This window comes from Gasterosteus aculeatus, chromosome 14, assembly GCF_964276395.1.
Source record: "Gasterosteus aculeatus chromosome 14, fGasAcu3.hap1.1, whole genome shotgun sequence".
NCBI lineage: Eukaryota > Metazoa > Chordata > Actinopteri > Perciformes > Gasterosteidae > Gasterosteus > Gasterosteus aculeatus.
In genome coordinates, this window is record NC_135702.1 from 31,517 (window position 1) to 58,210 (window position 26,694).

A 26,694-nucleotide genomic window follows, 5' to 3' on the forward strand; every position below is an offset into this window, starting at 1 on the left:
GAGGGAGAAGGCACCTGCACCAGCACCACGGCTAAGGCGAGCAGAGGTACCCGGACCCGGACGGAGGTGATGACGCGACATCAAAGTGATGGAGAAAGCGGAGGCGCCATGTTTGTGGGTAACTGGGACTAAGGGAAACTTGATTCTGTGTTTACTTTTGGGTCCTCGGAGCCGGGCCTGACGATGGACCGTGCACTGACAGTGGTCTTAGGACCGCTGTCCCAACCCTTTAACCCCTAACCCTAACCCTGACCCTAACCCTAACCCAACCCTAACCCTAACCCTAACCCTAACCCTAACCCCCTAACCCTAACCCTAACCCTAACCCTAACCCATCAACAACCGTGTCCAAAAAACGCAGGAGACGGCCATCAAACAGCTGCAGAGGGCCCTCCGAAGCGTTAGACTGACTTTTCCATCTGCTGACGTTTTTGTGCCACAGGTCAACTTCTCCGGAGATCTTCCCCCGAAGGAGAAACTGCGCCTCACACATCTGAACACTGCTATTGCGAGAATGTGTGAGTACATCCCAGCGCTGCCAGCAGGTCTCTTTCACACAGGTCCGGATCACATCCACTGGACCCGAGCCACAGCTGCCCGCATATTTGACAATTGGGTTCACTACTTAAACTAATTGTCCCCATAAACCTGCCTACTCAGGAGGGGGATAAGTTAGTCATCAACCTCACTAAGAACTTTAAACTCACTGAAGCACAGCGCACTCTCCTTGGCAGGGGGTTAAATTTCATTCCCACAAAGGGAACTAATAAACAGATTGTAGAGCAGAGCCGCTTTGATCTACAGCAGTATCACAGGAGGTTAAAGCTGGCGGCTTATTTTGAAAACTCGAGAGAGTGTGAACGACTCCCGTTCATTTATAAATCGTCCTGGGCTCCTGTACAGGCACAAATACCACACACCATAACTGCTCTAATACAATCAGACATTCGGTATTTTAACACACGCTTCAAAATTCATCACGTGCCGCCTAACCTCAGTAGGGAGGAAGTGCGGGCACTTGATGAACTAGTTAATAACAAACACATAGTTATTAAACCAGCAGATAAGGGCAGCTCTATAGTGATCTTGGACAGGGAGCAATATTTATGGGAAGGCTACAGACAGCTTAATGATCCCAAATACTACACCAAATTGACCCACCCCATTTATCCAAACACTGTCCCGATTGTAAATAAAATCATCCTAACTCTACATGAGAAGAAGTTTATTAATCTGAAACAAAAGCATTATTTAATGGGTGACGCTGTACCTAGAGCCAGATTATTCTATATGCTGCCCAAAATACACAAGGACCCTGCCAAGTGGAGTAAACCACATGAAATCCCTCCCGGCAGGCCCATCGTGTCTGACTGCAGCAGTGAGACTTATCACACTGCAGAGTACCTCGACCACTTTTTGAATCCTCTGTCGACCACACACCCGAGTTACATAAAGGACACGTACCACTTTGTAGAGATAATTAAAAGACTCCGCATTCCGGACAACTCAATTTTATTCACCATAGATATTGATAGTCTCTATACAAACATTGACATAAAAGAAGGCATGCAGGCCGTTAAGAATTCATTTCGGAAACACCCCGACAAAAAGCGACCAGAAAAAGAATTATTACAGTTACTGGAGATCAATCTGACCCAAAATGATTTTGAATTTAATGGGGAATTTTTCCTTCAAATCAAGGGTACAGCGATGGGGAAGAAGTTTGCTCCTGCATACGCTAACATTTTTATGGCTGAGTGGGAGGAATCAGTCCTGAAAATATGTCCTAAAAAGCCACTGCATTATTATAGATATTTGGACGACATCTGGGGTGTGTGGCCCCACTCGAGGGAGGATTTTGAAGTGTTTCTGTGCACCCTCAACAATCACAATCAGTCTATTAAAATTAAATCCACCGACAATTTGACTTCTGTTGACTTTCTGGACACCACAACGTTTAAAAGTAACACATTTAAGGAAACCCACACATTGGACATTAAGGTATTTTTTAAGGAGACAGACACACATGCTCTGCTCTTCAAGACCAGCTTCCACCCAAAGCACACATATGCTGGCTTAATCAAATCCCAACTGTTGAGGTTTCACAGAATATGCAGCAGAGAGGAGGATTTCCGTGTTGCAGTCGGGGTGCTCTTTCACGCTTTGTCCACCAGGGGGTACTCTAGGACCTTTCTTAGAAAATGCCAGAGGTCATTTCTAGAGAAGAAGCCTATTACTGTGGGCTCCAGTCTCCCCTTTGTCACCACATATTCACCTTCTACTATGGCATTGGTCAGAGGATGCAGAAGGAGATTCCTCTCCCACACCACAGGGTCTTCTGTCCTGCAGGACCACAGGATCATCCCGGCCTACAGGAGAAACAAGAATCTACTGGATTATCTGGTAAAGGCCAAATTAAAACCTCTGCACAGCACTAAGGGGAGAGGTCAGAGTGATGTCTTTTTTAAACACAGAAAATGGCTGCAAAGCCACAGCACGGGAGATGTTTTTCTGAACTCAGCCAGGGGAAACACCAAGTCTAAGAACTGTGTTTACCTCATCACGTGTGTACAATGTGGATTACAATATGTGGGGGAGACGGGGAACACCATCGCGACCCGCTTCACACAACACAAACACAACATCATTAAAAAGAAAAAAACACTGACGCCACTTGTGGCACATTTTATTTCGCACGGTTGGAAATCTGTGTCTGTGTGTGTGATCCAGATGAACCCCGGATGGAGCGCTCCCCAGAGGAGGAGAGCGGAGAGGGGCTGGATCAATAAATTAAACACCAGGTATCCTAAGGGCTTAAATGAGGACTAAGAGCTGCGGGCTGTGAGGCAGTGCTGGACAGTGCACAGATGGTCCTGCTTGCAGGTCCATCAAAAACTATTTATTCCCTAACCCCTAACCCTAACCCTAACCCTAACCCTAACCCTAACCCTAACCCAAGACCCGCACAGCCCCGGTCCTTTGACTCCCGCTTTCAACGCGCCCCCTATAACAATAATAGCAATAACAATAGCAACGTAAATAGCAATAACACACGGTACCAGCGAAACCAGAACCAGAACAATGAGGGCGCTCAGAATAGGCCCAGATCTGACGACCCACTTTTCACTGTTAAATGCCGGATCCTCCATAAGATCATTAAAGCGGCACATCACTTTTCTAACATTGTTATAACACACCCACCGGTCACGATCTCTAGAATGACCCAGCAGTTAGCCGCATTCATTAAGCCGGCTATTCCCAACACGGCCACGCAGATGCTGATTGACGGCAACGCTAAGAACTGGGAGCACACTGCGTTGGTCATTTTACAGGACCACTATGAGTCTGTGATAAAGGAGGAGATCCGGAACCTTCACAGACTCAATAGTCCAGAGTGGAGTGACCCGTTCGAGGTGGCGGCAGCCTGGGCCAAAAGGCAGTTTGGCCGCAGACTCGGCCCGGACACATTAAAAGAGGCCAGAGAGACAATTGTGGACTGGATGGCCGGTCTGGCGGTAGATGAGCCAATACAGGCCCCTGCAGCGGCGGCGCCGGCGACAACAGCAGCACCAGCGGCCCAGACCGACCCGGCGAATCATCCCCTGAGGCGAGTGAGACCTGTGGCCAGAGCGGAACCGGTAAACGCACCGCCCACACACACTATCGAGGCCCAGAGACGCCCAGACTCACCTCAGCCCGCCGCAGCAGCAGCAGCAGCAGCAGCACCTGTGGCACCTGTCATCACCACGACGGCGGCCCAGGTCCACGCAGGACCGCATGCTCCAGCGGCGGCGCTGGTGACGCCCTCCTCACCAGTGACGGCAGAACGGCAGCCCAGCACTCCTCCACTGATCCAGAACCTGTTAGACTTCCCGATCGAGGTTAGTTTCAACTCTGACACCCTCTCCCCCGACACGCCACAGTCGGCAGGGGGCTCACAGCAGGTGGTTTCACCCACTCCGTCTTCCCAGCTGCCCCGGCCACAGAGACTGAACTTTCGCAGACCACAGTTCACAATAGAACTTTCACCCAGCTCGTCGTCAGTGGCTTCAGCAGAGGCAGCAGCAGCAGCAGAGACGGAGGCGGAGGAGGCAGCAGCAACAGCGCCATCATCAGCAGCGACATCACCGCCGACACCTCCACCGGCGGCAGCGACGCCCTCAATATCTGCTGTATGGTCCTTCGCACCGCGCAATCCGTGTGTGGCCCCGAACACGGACGAGGTGGAGTTCTCCCAGAGGAACCTGGAGGAGCTGGTGCAGCAGGAGGCGAGAGAGCCGTGGTCCCGGATGCAGAGGGACGTGAGGCACGTTCCCTTAACGCCCATCAGCACCACCAGGTTGAGGACAGCGGTGCAGACCCAGCTGATCCGGCCGGTGGCCACTCCCACTTCCGGCCTGCAGACACCGCAGGGAGCTCAGCGACCATGCAGACACCAGTCCACCGCGAGGAAGGCACAGGATTGGAGTCTCCATGTGACCAGGAAGTGGCTCATCATTGGAGACTCCAATGTGTACAAACTGCCAGCCCACAACATCGAGGATCTGCAGGTGGATGCTTTTCCAGGGGGCACCTTCAGGAACGCAGATCTCCTGATGAACAAGACGACCTCTGAGGTCACGGTGCAGAAGGTCATTTTGGCCTTCGGCATCAACAACCGTGTCCAAAAAACGCAGGAGACGGCCATCAAACAGCTGCAGAGGGCCCTCCGAAGCGTTAGACTGACTTTTCCTTCTGCTGACGTTTTTGTGCCACAGGTCAACTTCTCCGGAGATCTTCCCCCGAAGGAGAAACTGCGCCTCACACATCTGAACACTGCTATTGCGAGAATGTGTGAGTACATCCCAGCGCTGCCAGCAGGTCTCTTTCACACAGGTCCGGATCACATCCACTGGACCCGAGCCACAGCTGCCCGCATATTTGACAATTGGGTTCACTACTTAAACTAATTGTCCCCATAAACCTGCCTACTCAGGAGGGGGATAAGTTAGTTATCAACCTCACTAAGCACTTTAAACTCACTGAAGCACAGCGCACTCTCCTTGGCAGGGGGTTAAATTTCATTCCCACTAAGGGAACTAATAAACAGATTGTGGAGCAGAGCCGCTTTGATCTACAGCAGTATCACAGGAGGTTAAAGCTGGCGGCTTATTTTGAAAACTCGAGAGAGTGTGAACGACTCCCGTTCATTTATAAATCGTCCTGGGCTCCTGTACAGGCACAAATACCACACACCATAACTGCTCTAATACAATCAGACATTCGGTATTTTAACACACGCTTCAAAATTCATCACGTGCCTCCTAACCTCAGTAGGGAGGAAGTGCGGGCACTTGATGAACTAGTTAATAACAAACACATAGTTATTAAACCAGCAGATAAGGGCAGCTCTATAGTGATCTTGGACAGGGAGCAATATTTATGGGAAGGCTACAGACAGCTTAATGATCCCAAATACTACACCAAATTGACCCACCCCATTTATCCAAACACTGTCCCGATTGTAAATAAAATCATCCTAACTCTACATGAGAAGAAGTTTATTAATCTGAAACAAAAGCATTATTTAATGGGTGACGCTGTACCTAGAGCCAGATTATTCTATATGCTGCCCAAAATACACAAGGACCCTGCCAAGTGGAGTAAACCACATGAAATCCCTCCCGGCAGGCCCATCGTGTCTGACTGCAGCAGTGAGACTTATCACACTGCAGAGTACCTCGACCACTTTTTGAATCCTCTGTCGACCACACACCCGAGTTACATAAAGGACACGTACCACTTTGTAGAGATAATTAAAAGACTCCGCATTCCGGACAACTCAATTTTATTCACCATAGATATTGATAGTCTCTATACAAACATTGACATAAAAGAAGGCATGCAGGCCGTCAAGAATTCATTTCGGAAACACCCCGACAAAAAGCGACCAGAAAAAGAATTATTACAGTTACTGGAGATCAATCTGACCCAAAATGATTTTGAATTTAATGGGGAATTTTTCCTTCAAATCAAGGGTACAGCGATGGGGAAGAAGTTTGCTCCTGCATACGCTAACATTTTTATGGCTGAGTGGGAGGAATCAGTCCTGAAAATATGTCCTAAAAAGCCACTGCATTATTATAGATATTTGGACGACATCTGGGGTGTGTGGCCCCACTCGAGGGAGGATTTTGAAGTGTTTCTGTGCACCCTCAACAATCACAATCAGTCTATTAAAATTAAATCCACCGACAATTTGACTTCTGTTGACTTTCTGGACACCACAACGTTTAAAAGTAACACATTTAAGGAAACACACACATTGGACATTAAGGTATTTTTTAAGGAGACAGACACACATGCTCTGCTCTTCAAGACCAGCTTCCACCCAAAGCACACATATGCTGGCTTAATCAAATCCCAACTGTTGAGGTTTCACAGAATATGCAGCAGAGAAGAGGATTTCCGTGTTGCAGTCGGGGTACTCTTTCACGCTTTGTCCACCAGGGGGTACTCTAGGACCTTTCTCAGAAAATGCCAGAGGTCATTTCTAGAGAAGAAGCCTATTACTGTGGGCTCCAGTCTCCCCTTTGTCACCACGTATTCACCTTCCACCATGGCATTGGTCAGAGGATGCAGAAGGAGATTCCTCTCCCACACCACAGGGTCTTCTGTCCTGCAGGACCACAGGATCATCCCGGCCTACAGGAGAAACAAGAATCTACTGGATTATCTGGTAAAGGCCAAATTAAAACCTCTGCACAGCACTAAGGGGAGAGGTCAGAGTGATGCCTTTTATAAACACAGAAAATGGCTGCAAAGCCACAGCACGGGAGACGTTTTCCTGAACTCAGCCAGGGGAAACACCAAGTCTAAGAACTGTGTTTACCTCATTACGTGTGTACAATGTGGATTACAATATGTGGGGGAGACGGGGAACACCATCGCGACCCGCTTCACACAACACAAACACAACATCATTAAAAAGAAAAAAACACTGACGCCACTTGTGGCACATTTTATTTCGCACAGTTGGAAATCTGTGTCTGTGTGTGTGATCCAGATGAACCCCGGATGGAGCGCTCCCCAGAGGAGGAGAGCGGAGAGGGGCTGGATCAATAAATTAAAAACCAGGTATCCTAAGGGCTTAAATGAGGACTAAGAGCTGCGGGCTGTGAGGCAGTGCTGGACAGTGCACAGATGGTCCTGCTCGCAGGTCCATCCAAAACTATTTATTCCCTAACCCTAACCCTAACCCTAACCCTAACCCCCTAACCCACACTTAGCAGCCCCCGCTAACCCCCTAGCCCACACTTAGCAGCCCCCGCTAACCCCCTAGCCCACACTTAGCAGCCCCCGCTAACCCCCTAGCCCACACTTAGCAGCCCCCGCTAACCCCCTAGCCCACACTTAGCAGCCCCCGCTAACCCCCTAGCCCACACTTAGCAGCCCCCGCTAACCCCCTAGCCCACACTTAGCAGCCCCCGCTAACCCCCTAGCCCACACTTAGCAGCCCCCGCTAACCCCCTAGCCCACACTTAGCAGCCCCCGCTAACCCTAGCCCACACTTAGCAGCCCCCGCTAACCCTAGCCCACACTTAGCAGCCCCCGCTAACCCTAGCCCACACTTAGCAGCCCCCGCTAACCCTAGCCCACACTTAGCAGCCCCCGCTAACCCTAGCCCACACTTAGCAGCCCCCGCTAACCCTAGCCCACACTTAGCAGCCCCCGCTAACCCTAGCCCACACTTAGCAGCCCCCGCTAACCCTAGCCCACACTTAGCAGCCCCCGCTAACCCTAGCCCACACTTAGCAGCCCCCGCTAACCCTAGCCCACACTTAGCAGCCCCCGCTAACCCTAGCCCACACTTAGCAGCCCCCGCTAACCCTAGCCCACACTTAGCAGCCCCCGCTAACCCTAGCCCACACTTAGCAGCCCCCGCTAACCCTAGCCCACACTTAGCAGCCCCCGCTAACCCTAGCCCACACTTAGCAGCCCCCGCTAACCCTAGCCCACACTTAGCAGCCCCCGCTAACCCTAGCCCACACTTAGCAGCCCCCGCTAACCCTAGCCCACACTTAGCAGCCCCCGCTAACCCTAGCCCACACTTAGCAGCCCCCGCTAACCCTAGCCCACACTTAGCAGCCCCCGCTAACCCTAGCCCACACTTAGCAGCCCCCGCTAACCCTAGCCCACACTTAGCAGCCCCCGCTAACCCCCTAGCCCACACTTAGCAGCCCCCGCTAACCCCCTAGCCCACACTTAGCAGCCCCCGCTAACCCCCTAGCCCACACTTAGCAGCCCCCGCTAACCCCCTAGCCCACACTTAGCAGCCCCCGCTAACCCCCTAGCCCACACTTAGCAGCCCCCGCTAACCCCCTAGCCCACACTTAGCAGCCCCCGCTAACCCCCTAGCCCACACTTAGCAGCCCCCGCTAACACCCTAGCCCACACTTAGCAGCCCCCGCTAACACCCTAGCCCACACTTAGCAGCCCCCGCTAACACCCTAGCCCACACTTAGCAGCCCCCGCTAACACCCTAGCCCACACTTAGCAGCCCCCGCTAACACCCTAGCCCACACTTAGCAGCCCCCGCTAACACCCTAGCCCACACTTAGCAGCCCCCGCTAACACCCTAGCCCACACTTAGCAGCCCCCGCTAACACCCTAGCCCACACTTAGCAGCCCCCGCTAACACCCTAGCCCACACTTAGCAGCCCCCGCTAACACCCTAGCCCACACTTAGCAGCCCCCGCTAACACCCTAGCCCACACTTAGCAGCCCCCGCTAACACCCTAGCCCACACTTAGCAGCCCCCGCTAACACCCTAGCCCACACTTAGCAGCCCCCGCTAACACCCAGCCCACACTTAGCAGCCCCCGCTAACACCCAGCCCACACTTAGCAGCCCCCGCTAACACCCAGCCCACACTTAGCAGCCCCCGCTAACCCTAGCCCACACTTAGCAGCCCCCGCTAACCCTAGCCCACACTTAGCAGCCCCCGCTAACCCTAGCCCACACTTAGCAGCCCCCGCTAACCCTAGCCCACACTTAGCAGCCCCCGCTAACCCTAGCCCACACTTAGCAGCCCCCGCTAACCCTAGCCCACACTTAGCAGCCCCCGCTAACCCTAGCCCACACTTAGCAGCCCCCGCTAACCCTAGCCCACACTTAGCAGCCCCCGCTAACCCTAGCCCACACTTAGCAGCCCCCGCTAACCCTAGCCCACACTTAGCAGCCCCCGCTAACCCTAGCCCACACTTAGCAGCCCCCGCTAACCCTAGCCCACACTTAGCAGCCCCCGCTAACCCTAGCCCACACTTAGCAGCCCCCGCTAACCCTAGCCCACACTTAGCAGCCCCCGCTAACCCTAGCCCACACTTAGCAGCCCCCGCTAACCCTAGCCCACACTTAGCAGCCCCCGCTAACCCTAGCCCACACTTAGCAGCCCCCGCTAACCCTAGCCCACACTTAGCAGCCCCCGCTAACCCTAGCCCACACTTAGCAGCCCCCGCTAACCCTAGCCCACACTTAGCAGCCCCCGCTAACCCTAGCCCACACTTAGCAGCCCCCGCTAACCCTAGCCCACACTTAGCAGCCCCCGCTAACCCTAGCCCACACTTAGCAGCCCCCGCTAACCCTAGCCCACACTTAGCAGCCCCCGCTAACCCTAGCCCACACTTAGCAGCCCCCGCTAACCCTAGCCCACACTTAGCAGCCCCCGCTAACCCTAGCCCACACTTAGCAGCCCCCGCTAACCCTAGCCCACACTTAGCAGCCCCCGCTAACCCTAGCCCACACTTAGCAGCCCCCGCTAACCCTAGCCCACACTTAGCAGCCCCCGCTAACCCTAGCCCACACTTAGCAGCCCCCGCTAACCCTAGCCCACACTTAGCAGCCCCCGCTAACCCTAGCCCACACTTAGCAGCCCCCGCTAACCCTAGCCCACACTTAGCAGCCCCCGCTAACCCTAGCCCACACTTAGCAGCCCCCGCTAACCCTAGCCCACACTTAGCAGCCCCCGCTAACCCTAGCCCACACTTAGCAGCCCCCGCTAACCCTAGCCCACACTTAGCAGCCCCCGCTAACCCTAGCCCACACTTAGCAGCCCCCGCTAACCCTAGCCCACACTTAGCAGCCCCCGCTAACCCTAGCCCACACTTAGCAGCCCCCGCTAACCCTAGCCCACACTTAGCAGCCCCCGCTAACCCTAGCCCACACTTAGCAGCCCCCGCTAACCCTAGCCCACACTTAGCAGCCCCCGCTAACCCTAGCCCACACTTAGCAGCCCCCGCTAACCCTAGCCCACACTTAGCAGCCCCCGCTAACCCTAGCCCACACTTAGCAGCCCCCGCTAACCCTAGCCCACACTTAGCAGCCCCCGCTAACCCTAGCCCACACTTAGCAGCCCCCGCTAACCCTAGCCCACACTTAGCAGCCCCCGCTAACCCTAGCCCACACTTAGCAGCCCCCGCTAACCCTAGCCCACACTTAGCAGCCCCCGCTAACCCTAGCCCACACTTAGCAGCCCCCGCTAACCCTAGCCCACACTTAGCCACACAAGAAAAAGGTCTTACCTTCTACCAAATCCTGTCCGCTGGTCGACTAGATTTGGCAAAGCCTGTAGAGAGTTGGATTCTATCATCCTGCAAGAAATAACAAGACTACATTACCCAACTTATCCAGAACCGGTTTAAACACTAACATCTTTCACCTACAGGTTTACATGTAGCAATACAAACAGTCCTAAAACATTGGCAAATAGAAAATAGTTCTAACCGAATAGTTCAGGACATACAACCAAAGACAAGAAGCACCGCAAGAATATTATGCAATCATACCATTTCAAACATTTTTCTAGATCTGTCACACAGACTGCATGACAAGCATTACATAACCATTACAGGGAAAAAAGTCTTACCAGTTAGTCAAATCGCCAATTTGGCAGGAGCATAAGGCAGTTTCCACAGGAGGCTAAAGCTGCTTGCCATGTCGTAGCACAACAGTACTTTAGCAAACAAAAAATATTTAAACACTGACAATGCATCTTTTTACACACCGGGAAAGCACAGATAAAGACTGGACTAGTTCCGTACATATTAGCAGCAGATGCAGTTAACCAACCAACCGTCAGGCATTCTAACAGAACATTGTATTAGACTTTTCACACAGCATGACATGAAAAGCAGTACTGAGAAAGGGTCTTACCTCAATTTTCACAGGAGCCTGAAGTTGCTTGGCCACTCCTAGGGAGTCCGAGGCAGGACCCTGTTGTCTTCTCTGGACCGTTCTGCGTGGAATCACAGAACTACTTTACCCAACCGGAACGCTTTCCGAACATTGATTGGCGTTTCCCTGTACGTTCAAAGAGCTGCCAAATTTAAATGAAGCAACTAAAGATGGTGGCATAGTTCAGGACATCCAACCACATTTTAGAAGATTGTTGCATAATGTGTTAACTGTCAGGCTCTTGACAGTTTGAAAAATAATGTTTTATTAGACCCGTCACACAGCCTGCATGACAAGCATTACATATCAAAAACCATCCAACCAACTGGAAAAAAGTCTTACCGTTCACTCAAATCACTAAAGACTGCTGGTAAATTAGTCACAGGTGGCTGAAACTGCTCGACCACTTCTGGGGATCCTCAAGGCAGGAGCCTGTTTTATTCTCTGGAACGTCCTGTGTGGAATCACAACACATTCTGAAAAATCTTTGAAACACTGACAAGATGGCATCTTCTTGCCCATAGGCTAATGTTATTCAGCAATACGAACACATTGACAAACAGCAAATAGTTAAACAGCAGCTAAAGGATCCAAATAGTTCTTCAGGACAGGCCACAACACTTAGGCATTCTTTACAATTAGAAAGACATATTATTAGGGCCATTACAGCTTGTACGACAAGCATTACATAAAATACCTTGACAAAGAGCTCAGGCCTATCTCATATTCTAGAATACATTGACATTTTATCAATTCACTGCCAAAATTACATTCCAGTGTTACGTCTCCCTTAGTCTAGGTGTAAGGGAGCGCAACCCCCGCAAACATGAGCCCTGATGAACGCGGCGACCAGAGGTATGGGGTCGTGGTGCGAGTGACGACTACTGGCACAGGCAAACGGTGTAAACAAAATAGGAGGTTTATTCTCTCCTTAAAAGGAAAAACCAAACAAATGTTCAGGAGAAAAGGGGCTGGGCGAGACCAAAGCAAAGAAACAAGCAAAAAGGGTGAACACTTCCCTAACTGACCTAATTCCCCCCCCTTTACTCTACCTCGGGCACGGATGAGGCCCGCTAACCAAAAGTACAGGGAGTGGTCCGCCCAGGTCTTGCCTAGTGTATCTAGACAGGCAGTCAGCTACGGGTGGTGTATACCCATGGGTCTCTTCCCTAACAATGTCCCCTTTCCCCCCCCTTGCAACACAGGAAGAAAAATGTTTAACTCAAATAACAAACAGTATACAAAACAAATGTAACATACACACTAACCCAAAGAGCCCACGCTCTGGGACTACCTTTTAACAAACAAACTCTCTCTCTCTCTGAACAAGATACTCACAAACCCCAACGACGGAAATAAACACAGAACCATGAGAGAGGACACCAGCGAGCCACCAGAAGCGCTCTGCCATCAGAGCTGCAGAACCCCCCCTCAAAGATCTACAATGACAGGTCTTTATAGACCTGCACCAGCTGCATCCAATAATGAAGGGGAGGAGTCCAGGTCGGTCGTATCCAATCGGCTGCACCTTGGGTGAAGGGTAGCCATCTTGCCTGCAGATTTCCTGTACATGGAGAGACAGGACACAAACCAACACAAACACCCCCAAAACGTAACATCCAGGTACACAATAAATTTGACTGAAATTGGAGTACATTGCAACACTAAGCCCGTAAACATAAGGTCTTAACGTCCCTGTGCTGCTGTAACATTACAGGTCATTTAGCAGACGCTTTTATCCAAAGCGACTTACATTACACTTTAAACCCATGGCTTTTTCACATTTTTGCCCGAGGAGCAATTAGGGGTTAGGTGTCTTGCTCAGGGACACTTCGACATGGAACATGGGGCAGCCTGGAGTCGAACAAACAACCTTGTGCTTCACAGCACACCTTCTCTAACCCCTGCGCCACGACGACCCACGAGTGTTGGGGTTACACTGAAGTGTACAGCACTATGAGGTTGACTTTTTCCATTTTAAAACATCTGCATGAGAAATATTTAAGCAACTATTCAAATCAATAAAGATTTCTAAAACACCCACTTGTAATATATTGTGCAACAAACTCAGGTTCAGTTAATGAAAAATTTCTCTTTAAATACAAATTTAAAATTAGTCACAGAAATGTGCATTTAAAGTGCACTTTTACAGGGTACACACAAGATTCACTTGTACTATGGAACAAACATCACAATCACCATAAAACACCGGGCAATTCAAACAGTTAAAACATTGTGAAAAATGCGTGCAGTTAAATATGAGCATTGGCTCTTTAGTAATGTACTTGTTAACAACCCAAGTCAGTCATACCTTTTGTTTGCTTTCATGGCACCACAGTCTCCACCAGGTTTCTTGCCCAACGCATATTGAACCAACTGAAATGAGTAAATGACAATACAATATTTTAAAAAAATGAAATTATCTGCAACAATTTATAAAACAGGGTTACGAAATATCCCACGGGCAATCCACAGGTAGGGCAAGTTTTAGTTTTTCCATTGGTCATCTTGATTCTGCAGGTGTAGAACCAGCCATAGCAGTCTGAGAAGAGATCACAAGCAATTAGTAAAGTTAAACGTGCAAGTAAATCCCCTCTAGGGGTACCATTGGCCGATTTCTATTTGGGCTGTCGACGTCACAGATACAAGAGAATGAGGGAGAAATAGTTGTAGGGCGGTTGTATTAGAATGCATTAGTTTTAGCTGATGCAATGTGTGTAGATCAAGTCATGAGAAGTTGAGCAACTGGAAGAAAGACATTTGTAACCACCGGTAGCACAGGGTTAAATATTTCCTCATAAATTATCCAACAACCACAGATCAACTGGTGACTGAAGTCAGACTGAGGCAAAAGTATTCCCAGAGTTCAACATTTAGTTAAAATATAGAAACCATACAAAACAATTAAACCAATTTCCATCAGCTGCAGAAATAACCAAATGCACCTCTACAAACAAATTGAGTGCTACTGGTGACTAGGCTGCACCGGGGCAGGAACAGGCTCTGGCACAGGGCACTCACCAACTCAGTTTCTCCACACAAATATAAAATAGAGGCATGCTATGTAAAAAGAAAATAGACGAACACAACGGACAATGGGATGAGCAGATGAAAGGCCCAGCCACAAGACCCACCATCTGGGATACTACTCTGCAGAAAACCTCAAACACAAAAATAAACACAAATTACTTACCAAAAGTAATCATCTGCAAACTAACTAATATTACCAACATGAAGAAACTCCAGAGAGGAACTGAATAAGCAATACAAAATAGCAGTGGCTTCGAATGCCAGCCTGGAGTTACTTTAAGGCTCCTCCACCTGGTCCAGCTCACACATGGTTTGGGCCTCCCTGACAAGCTGGGAGACACAAACAGAAAGTTCACCAATGGCCAAATCAGTTTCCCAAGAATCGAGAATAAAATCACCCACCAGCTCAGTGGATTCTCCAGCCAGACTCCAACACAGAAAGGGACAAACGTGGTGACAGCAGCTTCATTTTGTGCAGCTTTTATACCCTTTCTAATGGGTGAACCAGGAAGTAGGAGGTACCAAGGCCTGCCTGTGCCTACAGTAGCTCAGGAAGGACATTTCCTCAATGGCTACACATTGAAAACGATTATTCATTATTCAAATCATTACTTTATAGTCGTACAGGCGGAGCTTCTTCACAACAAAGATGAACGTGTCTTTCCATTTCCATTCCATTCTCCATTTAGATGATTTTATCAAACTCTGGCCGTGCACCCAGTAAGCCATGGATCAAAATTATCACACTCCTGTTTTTAGCCCATTGTATGCCACACTTTTGGCCAAGCTTGCAGTGTCCTTCGTTAAAGACCTTTGTTTTAGAGGATTTTAGATATCCTTGTTAAGAGCATCAATGTGAAGAGTGGAAACATTTATTTACTTACCATTCTTTTGGTCGAGTATATATTCTACTAGTTCCACTACATTAAAGTGGGTCCTTAAGTAAACCCCTGCCCTCCAGGCACTGGAAAGTTGACCTGTATCACCTTCTAACAAGGTTTCTCTCATCAGTCAGAATAAACAACTGACTGGTGAAACTGGCATTCATTATATCTTAATGCTTGGCTAATAGTCTTTTGAGTAATCGGCACAGACAGAACCAATCAAATAGTTAAACTCCTGCAAAATCTAATCTACAGCTGGATTCGACCCAAGCAAGAGTTTCTAACTTAAGCAGAACGGAAGCAATTTTAACCTCAATATCCTTGCCCAAGTTTTGAGAACTCCCATTTAAAAAAAACAATTTAAAATGGCATTGCTCTCTATACTTTCCCCATCTGAAAAAATACTGGTAACATTGGCACAACCTTCTTCAACTGAATGTATCATGTATTCCAGGCTTAAAGATTTCCCCCGTTTTCTATAGTTTTCTGTTATCTTATTTGCTACGGTGGGAATGGTGAAGGATGTTTTGGAAATATTCCCTTTCAGTAGAAAGTTGATTATGACCACAACAAGGATATGCTTTGTTGACCGCTCTTTGGGCAAGGTGATTTATTTGACAGGAAAATTGCACAGGTGTACAATGTAGGCCCAAAGTACACCTGCACGGGGTCCAAGTAGCTCAGGCTTTGGAGCGTTGGATTGCGGCGGTCCGGCAACCAGGTGGCCGACTCCCACAAAGAGTTATTAAAGTTTCACACGTTTTATTGATGGGGAAATACACAAGTGTCATGTATGGACCAGGTTCACAATTCCCACGGTCCAATAAGCTCAGGTCCGGTCTCATTTAAACTGCACTGGTCCTCTGCACGTAGGGACACCACCCACCTGTGCAGGCCAAGTGAGGTCCAAATCATGCCCTGTATCGAGAGGAGAAAAGGAACAAGTGTCTCACATCATTGGTGATAAAATTATTCATTCGAATTTATTTATCACATTTCACATATAAGGCCTAGATATATCATATGATGCTGATGACAACAATGATACCAATACCTCTTCAATAATAAATAAATGTTGACTTGGCTCTGTAAAAGCCTTAAATTCTGCGAGGAAACTAAAATAAAACCCTTAACATCTACAGACGCACAATAAATGAGATATTCATTACTTGACTCCAAGATCTGTCTTCATCACCTGTCCACTGAAGCTTGTTAATGATTCAGATAAGGCATTAGGATAATAATAATAAATTAATAATAATAATAATAATAAGTGTTCATGATGCTGGAATTCAAAAAGTGTCACAAGACTACGCGTTACTAAAAGGATCAAGAGACATTTCTGCGTGATCTTTTAATTACAACTGGTTTCAAATCTGCTTCTTTCTCACACATTCAGTCATGACTGCTCCGTTCTTCATGAGCTAGTTTTATAATGCATTGACTAAATTTTACCCATTTTGGGTGTACTGATTGCAATTATAAGAAACATTAAATGTGGATAACTGCTCTCCTTCTCAAAATGCAATGCAAATGTAATATTTATGTTCATATATTAATGACCCAATAAATATTACTATAAAGTAGAAGAAGGCCCATCTGTCTCCTCAGATTCTAGAGAATTTCTACCGCTGTACCATAGAGAGCATCCTTACAAACTGCATCTCAGTACGGTACGGCAGCTGCTCTGTCGCGGACCGTAAATCACTGCAGAGGGTGGTGAAAACTGCCCAACGCATCACCGGTTCCTCACTCCCCACCATTGAGGCGTCCAGAGCAAGAGATGTCTGCGGAGGGCACGCAGCTCTCACCCCAGCCACAGACTGTTTGCCCTCCTCCCCTCTGGGAGGCGCTACAGGGTGCGCCGTTCCAGGACCAGCAGGTTCAGGAACAGCTTCATCCCTGCGGCTGTCACTTTACTGAACTCTGCCCCCACCCCCACACACACACATCTCCCTCAGTGACTGTACTTCTACCCTGGCTTGACTGCCACACACCCTCCTACAGCCACTGAACATTTGCACTGTTATTGTATATCCATTTCTTACTGTTCATATTGCACAACTATTTCTTACTGTACATATCTATTTATTCACTTATTACACTTTACATATGCGCACACTCTGCACTTTCTGCTATTTTGCACTTCTGGTTGGATGTTAAACTGCATTTTGTTGCCTCAGTACTTGTACCCTGTGCAATGACAATAAAGTTGAATTTAATCTAATCTAATCTAATCTACTAGGAACACATAACCAAAAATGACATCTGTATATATTATATTCTTTGTCATACTAGACACATACTTTTTTTCCTCACAATTACTGGAATCAATCCCAACCAACATCAAACTGATCCGTTTTTGGTGTTTGAAAATGCAGACGTAGTGTGCACGCTAAGTGTAAACGTAGTGAAACATATGCGTTTTAATACGAAAACGTATTAGAGTGGATGTATCCTCAGTCTTATGATCACCAGTTTTATTTTTATCTCAACAATCAATCATTTATTTGTCTTCATTTTACACGGCATGAAGGGCTTCGAACCAATGATGAATCCGAAACTTTTATTTTCATTGAACATATTCAAAATGTGCAGAGAAAACAAACAATCAATAAAACTATTCTATCTGCTGCGGGAACATTCGATATTACAATCACTTAAGCCATTGCCTCGCTATAGCAGTGAGGTCAAAGTTCATAGAACAGCACTTCCGCTGGTTGAGTCTGTGAGAAACAACAGCACACTTTGATTAAACAAGAAACCACTCAGTCAGAACCTTGAGGCCCAGACACTGACACATCTTTAAAACCTGTGGGAAGAAACAACAGGGAACATTTTGAATCCATTACATCAACAACCTTGATACCGTAAACTCAATATACTCAATATATAGACATATATGGCTATCTATATATAGATTTATATAAATAGTAGAGGTCTGCATGGGCCTAATGCTAAAGTCCGGTGCTCATCCCGTTCTGTGTTCAATTTATGGTGGTATGAGGTACTTCTACTCAGTATATTACTACAGTACAGAGTTCTATGAAACTCATTATAGTAAGAGCTGTTGCTCCGACGTACAGCGGTCTACAGGGGCTTCGGGTTTATAGATCCCCACAGCTGTGCTGGAGGGAATGAATGACTAGTTGAGATCCTGGTTAGTGTGAATGTGAGTGGGTGAACGGGTAAATATTGACCTGTAGTTAGATGACGTCCATTAATCGTATACACATAATAAACTACCACACCCAGCTTTCAGAGAGATATTTACAGCTGAAGCGGTTATCTGTGTTCACTTCAAAGGCTCTTCAAAGACTTTTTAACCGTGGAAACAATTGGTGATTCGTTTTCATCTTTTAAATGTCACAGCAGAACATTTTTGTACTCCTAACTCAAACCACTGTATTAAAAGCCTAACTTTAGAGAAGTACCTCATACAAACATCCCAAAGAGCCCTTAGGTGAGGATGATCAATAAACGTGTATCTCACACTCATTAACTTGCAGTGAAAATACCACAACAAGCAATGACCATATGCCACACACCTTAACTCGGTAAACACCTGAGCTTCACTCAAGACTTATCCATCTATATTTGGGCAGCATATAAAAGGATAAGGCCATGAATCGTATTGTAATATAATATTAACATACTTTAAGCAGACTCCCGTTCTTACCCAAACTCTTACCCTTTGGACTTGTGTGTTTAATGGTAAAATGAAGTTGCTTAGGTTTGATGTGCTTTAACAGGATTGGCTGTCCTTTGCTGTTAGAATAAGACAAACTGTCACCAATTTGAGACTTGGGGCAAAGATCACAGAATTAAGGCAACAAACATTGTTTGAGAAGTGAGTCATGATACTTTGTCCCAAATCTCTGGAAGCTCCAGATACAACATACATTGATCTTTTGTACCATCATCTCGGCCAACAGTCTCTCTCCATGTTGTACGACTATTCATTCCCACTGTCCTCTGTGTCCTCGTCTTCAGATTCGTTGGATTCATCTGCGCTCCTCTCTGGGTAGTTGAGTATGTTCCTGCTGGCCTGAATGACGCACTGCTGCTGCTTGAAATACACCTTTAGAACTCCTTTAATCAACACAAAGGCCATGCCGCCCTATGTGGACAGAGGAAGAAAAAAGGTCTCGATGCTGAAGGACATCTACTCCAGATATAAGCACTGTTGCATATCATATCCTTTGTACTCACCAGCAAAGTGCGCTGAAGATTAGGAGGCATCCGTACAAAGAGCAGCCGGCCCACCACACTGGCAATGGAGGGAAAGATGAGGGCTCCACACAGAGTCCTGGACACAGACAGGTGGTCTCCTGCAGCGATACCTTCAGCAGGGACTCTGGACAGGTAACGACTGGCCCCTGGTGTGCAGCAGGTAGATATTGACTATAATCTCATGTGTATATATATATATATATATAAATGAGTCAATTAATTGACGCCGACAATTATCACACAACACGCTTTATCTTAATTATTATTATTCAGGGGCGTCACCCCCGCCTTAGCCAATATAATCATTTGGGGGGGGGAGTGTTTCATATTTGATTTGATTACATTAATATTTAAGTTGAGATTTACAATATTGTACTTGCTGCTGTGTAAAGGGAATGCTGCCGTTAAGAAACACCTTATTTGTTTAATGTGTTTGCCAGCCAAATGTTAGTGTATTTGTTCATATAGCAGTACTTTTAAAATAAAAGTACGCAACACACAACTTTTGGATTCATTGCTGAATTTCGCACATTACAATGCAATTAAATCACAGAGATTCATGTGATTGCACGCAATTGAAAATTGTATCTGTTGGCCAAAACCAATAATTAATTAACTCACACAGTCGTGTGTGTGTGTGTGTGTGTGTGTGTGTGTGTGTGTGTGTGTGTGTGTGTGTGTGTACCTGGCGGCAGCTTCCCTCTGTATGAGTACCTCTGCAGCAGCCTCACCACATGGTCCTCCCAGCGGATCATTTTTCCCAGCACCAGCAGGACAGGGATAGTGGGCAGCCCCATGAGCAGGAAGAGCGGGTCGGCTCGCTCCATCAAGTAAAGACCCTTCTTGTGTCCAACGACCTGGAGCAAGAGCAAGAGGTCAGCACAGTGCAGCACTCTAGGTTCACCTTACCCCTCTGCAATACATAGTGTGGACCTGCATGACAGTCACAGCTCCGTATGTGACGGCTGACCAGTAGATGGTGCCGACCATCACCCCCACAGCAGCAAATGGACTGATCCGTGAGAGTGCTCTGTCCACTTGCTGGAGCAGAAACACCAAGGGGCCTAAAGACAGACGAGAACACTGCTGAACACTGCTTCTACTGCAGAAAGCAAAGAAAGATAGAAGATAACGTTCCAGAAGAATAATTAAAAAATACTTTGGTTTGCGGTATTGGGTGTTTTGTCTTATTTGCGACTAAAACCTATTTTGTACTTTAGTTGCATATGGTTGCTATTTTAAAGAATGTGTGGAGAGGAATTACAGGGGCATCTCAATGAATTAGAATATAATCAGAATTTATTTCAGTAATTCAATGTATTATGTTGTGTAGATTAATTTCACACATAGTGATATAAACGGAGCGGTTATTTGTTTAAATGTTGATCATCATGGCTTACATCTAATGAAAACCCCAGAATTAGTATCTCAGAACATGAGAATATTGTGAGCGGTGGCGATTTGTTGGTCCACTGTGTTTAATCAAGTCCAAAGTTAGCGCAGCACCAGGAAACTTTAGAGCACTTCACGCTTCCCTGCGCTGACGAGTTTCATGAGTACATACTGTGCACTGTTACATACCTTTCAGTAGGACATACCGCAACAACATAATTGTTTTTTAATTAGGCTATGAAAAATTCTAACTTTCTAAGATAATGAATCTGGGCTTTTCATTAGCTGTATGCCATAATCAGCCAAATTTGAACAAAAAGACTTCAAATACATCACCGTGTGTATAATGGATCTATGTAATATCTGTGTTTCACTTTTTGCACTTGACTTACTGAGATCAATTATATTTTAGATGATATATCAATTGATTGAGATGCACTTGTATTGTCTACAGAAGTTCTTCCGGATGACAGGTTAAGGTTTGAGACTTGGACCCCAACTTACCCATCTTAGGGAAGGAGATGTGGTATTCGGTGCCACATTGAGGACAGCTCACTGCTCCTCCACCGTTTCCTTTCTGCTTCTCATCCAGCCAGCGCTGAAGACACAGTTGGTGGATCCATTTAGTGGATCCTTTACACCTGCAGGGGCTCACCCAGTCGGCATTAAGGTCGTCTCTCTCAGAGGCGAAGCACACCCAGCAGTGTCTAGAGGGACACACAGACACACACATGATGAGACACACAGTGGTACCAACTGTGTCTCTGTGTGTTTATCTCTGGCAGTGTGTGTGTGTGTGTGTGTGTGACTGGATACACAGCCACAGGGAGTTGATAAGGTTAACAGGCTTTAAAGAGGTCAGAGGTTAACCACTGACACAGACACTTACACAGGACGTATCAAAGAAATACAAGCGGCTTAAATGTTCTAGATGTTCTGTATAAATCACAAAAGATTAGAAACCAAGATGGGAGCTGTGATCATAGCAGGAGACTGATCAAATTGATTTTAAGACTGTAATGCCCAAACTGTACAAAAATGTAAAACGTTTTACAAATATCCCAGACGCATATACAACTTCATCATCACGGTCAGACCACATCTCAATAAAAATGACCCATCTTATAAACCCCTGATCTGCAGAACAAGACCAACTGTCAAAACCGTCCAAGTCTGGAGGGAAGAGTCCACTTCTCTGCTGCAGGACTGTTTTGAAAACACAGACAGCGACCTGTTCGCACAGAGCACAGACCTGAAGGAATACCGCTCATCTGACTTGACTAACATAGTCTACTGCAATGAGACCATGCTCACCACCAAAACAATCAAGGTGTTGCCAAACCCAAAACTATGGTTGGACAGGAATGAACGGTCTCAGCTTAAAGCACAAAATGCTGCCTACAGGTCAGGAGACAGCTTGGCCTACAGCAATGCCCACAAAGAACCGAAGAAAAGCATCTAAGAAGCCAAAAGCAGATACCAGCAGCGTACCGGGGGGCATTTTGAAACAACCCGCGCAGCATGTGGAGAGGCATCAAAGTCTTAACAGACTACAAAAACGCACCTCACAGACCAGCCATGATGCCGCCCTCTCTGATGTCCTCAACAAGTTATTTGCTCGCTTTGACAACAACACCATCAAAGTGACAACTGCAACCACACCACCCTGCACTTGTCCTACACTGCTACCTGCTGAGATCCACTGTGATGAAGATCACCAAAGCAGCAGGACCAGACAGGGTACCAGACCGTACAGTGAAGTCATGTGCCGACCAACAGCCGGGGTGTTTACCAACATCTTTAGCCAATCACAGCAACAGTCTGTTGTACTCACATGCCTCAAACACACTACCATTACCCCCAAGCCCAAAAGACAAACGGACATATGTCTCAACAACTACCCCAATAGCCCTGACAAAAATTATGATAAAGTGCTTTAGGAGACTTGTAATATCCAAATCGAGGGTAACAACCTCAATGATCTGGACAGCCACCAGTTTGCCTACCGGGGAAACAGATCAAGGAAGATGCTGTGACAATGGCACTCCACACACCCCTGACCCACCTGGAGCATCCAAACACATTGATTCCTCCTCCGCTTTCAACACAATAGTCCCCCATAAACTGGTAGACAAACTCAATAACCTTGGATTATCCACATACCGTCAGAATGGCATCCTCCACCTTCATCCAGAACACAGGAGCTCCACAGGGCTGCCTGCACAGTCCGGCCGTCTTCACACTCACACCAATGACTGCAAACCCATGCAGTCCTACACACTATAGTGACGTTTGCTGATGACACCACTTCAGTAGGTCTGATATCAGACAACAAGGAGGCACATTACAGACCAAAGAGATCATCGTGGATTTCAGGACAACCAGGAAGACCACACCTCCTCCTCTCCACATAAACAGGGAGAAGGAGGAGAGTGTGAGTGAAAGCAAATCTCTAGGAACCCACATAACAAAGAATCTCAAATGGACCATCAATACCTCCCACCTGGTGAAAAAATCCCAACAGAGGCTCTTCTTCTTGAGGAAACTCAAGAAAGCAAAACTCACCTCTCAGCTGCTGATCAACTTCTACATGAGCACCATCGAGACAATTCTCTGCTACAGCGCCACCGTGTGGTACACAGACCTGGCCCAGATAGTCAGCCAGAGGATCATAGGGACCAAGCTCCAGACTCTGGACACGCTGTATGCTCGCAGTCTACACAAGAAGGCCAGCAACAACTAGGGCTGCAACGATTAGTCGACGTAATCGGCGGTAATAAAAAATCGTCGGCACGGATTTCTATCGTCAACGCGGATTTCTATCGTCGACGCGTCATATATTAGAAAGAGCTATGGATCTTTTTCCATCAGCATTGCAATACATCGCAGGACATGCTGGGGGCGCTATCGCTTCTATTGTCTACATGCACCAAGGAAAAGAACAAGTTTATCAAGTTGAACGTGAGAGTCAAAAAAGCCTCCTCGTGGGTAAGTTTAGCTAACTAAAGTAACGCTAGCCTTGTTAGCTTATCGTAAGGTTTACACTCACGTGTTGGAGAACAGAAAATTACATCACATGTCATTTAGTTGACGCTTTTATCCAAAGCGACTTACAATAAGTGCATTCAACCATAAGGATACAAACTCAGAAGAACAAGAAACAAGAAAGTGCAATTTCCTCAAATAAGCCAATTTACAAATTGCTATAGATAGCGTTATAAGTGCAATTTAAGTGCTACAATTTGTTAGTCTTTTAGAACGTCTGACGGAGGATGCTTGCTAACGCTATTATGTTAAATGCAGTGCAGTAAATCAGTGAATTATTGTAGCCTGTCTTTTTGTTAGCACTCTTCAAACACAAAAATAATTTCAACACAAATACGAGACATCTACTCCAGCATAATAAAAAAAACTAAAGCCTACAACGTGATCATTAAAGCTTTGTGTTTTTGTCTTTCTCCTTTAGTACTTAGCAAAGGCACGTGCACGAGTTTGTCCTTCAGAGGCTCGTGCACTCAGATGAAGGAGGCAGAGAACATCCTCAACATGCTCGTCACTTGATTTTATTGCTATTGAGTTACTTTTAAAACTTTATTTCCACTTTCTCTTTACTTTTAAACGCATATTTTCACATTTTGTATTACTATTCAATGTATTTATTATTATGATTACATTTGTATCAACTTGTTACTCAAATACATTTGAAGTTCAAAATCCAAAATTATTGAATGGGAATAAACGGTCACGCGTTGTAGCCAAAAGGAATACTTGCCTCTTTGTTTGTTTCCACGCTCCTACACTGGTAAATAATCGTTAGATTAGTCGACTAATCGAAAAAATAATCGTTAGTTGCAGCCCTAGCAACATCAGCAAGGAGCCGACCCAGCCAGGTCTGTTTGTCCCCCCGCCATCAGGGAAAAGCATACAAACACGCACAAAAAGGCTGAGGAACAGCTTCGTCCCCAGAGCTGTAGCCTCTACACTCAGGACTGTTCAAAAATGTGACAATTTGGGGGTCTCGCATTTGGGTATCAAGAAATGTCCCTATAGCGTCCCTCATAGTACCACACTAGGCCAGTTCCACCCCCCAATGTCCGATTGACATCTGCTCTGCAAAAAGTCAATCATGGTATGCAAATGCGGCGAACTACATTTTCCGCCATTTTGAATTTTGTGAAAAACACACACTTCTAAAATGGTACATTAGAATGTCCTGGTTATCACTGGGTCACACCGTGGGGATGTGTAGTCTCTGCCTGAAGTGGAAATACTGTGCACTGTGTTTCCTTTTAGATCTAATCTGAAATTGACCAGATGTAATCTTGTAATTGAGACTTTGAAGGAAATTGGCTCATGAATGGTGTTTTGAAAGGCTTTAATTTTGGAATGGTACATCATAATGTCCTGCTTATCCCTGAGTGACACCATGGGGATGTGTACGATCAATCTGAAGTGAAATGATCTAACTATTGATTGTTTCCTTTTAAATCCAATCTGCAACTGAACAGAAGTAGTCTTGTGAATGAGATTTTGAAGAAAGTTGGATGTTAAAGATGAAAATTTGCAAAGCGGCATTTCTGGTGTCGCTCCTTATGGTTAGCGACTGACTGACTCTTGGACGCTTTGTCCAACGGCCGCAGGAGTTCTTGGCTGCGTTTTCAGCCCTCCGGCCAGTGCCCCGACCTGCGGAGTAGGGAGGACCTGGCCATCGCTGCTTGCAGCTTTAATTTATTACTGAAGTATTTTGTACTTCAGTCATTTTTTTATTCACGTTTTGTATTTTTGTCTTTGGTATTATTAACTTATTCCTCCGGTTTATCTCTATCTTATCTCTATCTATCGTATATTGTTTGTGCTACTGGCTGACTTTGTGCTACCAAACAGAATTTTGTTGTATTAAAAAAATGATAATAAAAAAAACTTTTAGTTAACAGAATATAATGATTGAGTCTCACTTCTCAGGCTTCTCCTCAGTTAAGGACATGATGATGATGATGATGATGATGATGAGGATCTTCTCTCCCGGAGGTCACCATGAACAGCCTGTGGCAATGACCTATGACCTCTCCAGAGAGATAGAAATAACATTTAGGCTACTGCAGTACACTGTATAAGAAGTACTAATGTCTATGTATAAGAAATACTACAGTACACACAGACCACAGCTATGACCTTTGAACTTTGCAGAGATATACATATATATTAAAGTGTATTGTATACACACAGATGTGTATGTATATAACCTCTCCGTTTATATCACACATGTACCAGTCAAACACTTTCTCATTAAATTGAGAGAAAATGTGTTGACTGGAGCCGTTTATCCGAGATACATATAAAAAGTACTACAGTACAAATAGACTGTATATAAGTAACAAAGTACACAGACTGTATATGAGAAGTACTACAGTCTATGTAGTATATAAGAAGTACTGTAGGTGACAAATACTTTATATAAGAAGTACTATAGTACTGTGATTCATAAGTACACAGAGACTGTATATAAGAAGTACTACAATTTATGGAGGAAATAAAAGGCCCACTACAGGTAACGTTACTAACCCTGCAAATGCTAAGAGCTAACGTTAGTTCTCTTGAACTGAGGGTCGTCCCCTACTTTTATATTGAGCTAAAGTCAACTAGTAAGCTAAGCTAAGTTGACCCCTATGACAACTGCCCTCGAACCCCATCAGTTTATATATAAATAGAAAAAGTCTCCTACCGGGAAAAGAGGAATATATCCGAATATAGAATGTGTTTACAGCCTCGTACAGTTATGCTAGCTACAGAAGACGAGCTAAGCTTTTAGCAGCTACGTTATCTGATTGGTCGGTGTCAGTGACGCTACATGCTGCATTCAGGGCGTGTGGGAAATCATGCAATCTAAATTCTGCTCCTTGACTTCTACTGTATTATTTATGTAGCCTAACCCTTTACAACCTTG

At 46.4% G+C, this 26,694-nt stretch overlaps 1 protein-coding gene and 1 long non-coding RNA gene across 3 annotated transcripts; both read right to left on the bottom strand.

Annotated features, from left to right (window-relative positions):
- Window positions 1–5,792: 5,792 nt before the first annotated feature.
- Window positions 5,793–10,990, bottom strand: LOC144388234 (uncharacterized). Its single transcript, XR_013452544.1, has 3 exons — window positions 10,904–10,990; window positions 10,560–10,628; window positions 5,793–6,684 (listed from the first exon to the last, which is right to left on the bottom strand). It is a non-coding gene; the product is annotated as an uncharacterized LOC144388234 (long non-coding RNA).
- Window positions 10,991–17,590: 6,600 nt separating this feature from the next.
- Window positions 17,591–26,582, bottom strand: marchf5l (membrane-associated ring finger (C3HC4) 5, like). 2 transcript variants are annotated; one of them, XM_078088504.1, is made up of 7 exons: window positions 26,473–26,582; window positions 25,706–25,813; window positions 21,255–21,457; window positions 20,292–20,422; window positions 20,044–20,215; window positions 19,338–19,504; window positions 17,591–19,245 (listed from the first exon to the last, which is right to left on the bottom strand). In XM_078088504.1, the coding sequence occupies exons 2-7, from the start codon at window positions 25,732–25,734 to the stop codon at window positions 19,081–19,083; spliced, it is 867 nt and encodes a 288-aa protein (XP_077944630.1). In that variant the 5' UTR covers window positions 25,735–25,813; window positions 26,473–26,582; the 3' UTR covers window positions 17,591–19,080. The 2 variants fall into 2 exon arrangements, with proteins under 2 accessions (XP_077944630.1, XP_077944631.1); XM_078088505.1 differs by having other exon boundaries at window positions 25,706–25,806; window positions 26,473–26,577.
- Window positions 26,583–26,694: the final 112 nt, after the last annotated feature.

What these genes read in the sequence shown, in the direction of transcription:
- marchf5l (XM_078088504.1), bottom strand. Translation starts at nt 25,734, where the DNA reads ATGTCCTTAACTGAGGAGAAGCCTGAGAA. An exon ending in CAGAGGGAAGCTGCCGCCAG is followed by an intron (nt 19,505 to 20,043) that starts GTACACACACAC and finishes GCTGCACACCAG; the next exon opens with GGGCCAGTCGTTACCTGTCC. An exon ending in ATCTTCAGCGCACTTTGCTG is followed by an intron (nt 19,246 to 19,337) that starts GTGAGTACAAAG and finishes CTGTCCACATAG; the next exon opens with GGCGGCATGGCCTTTGTGTT.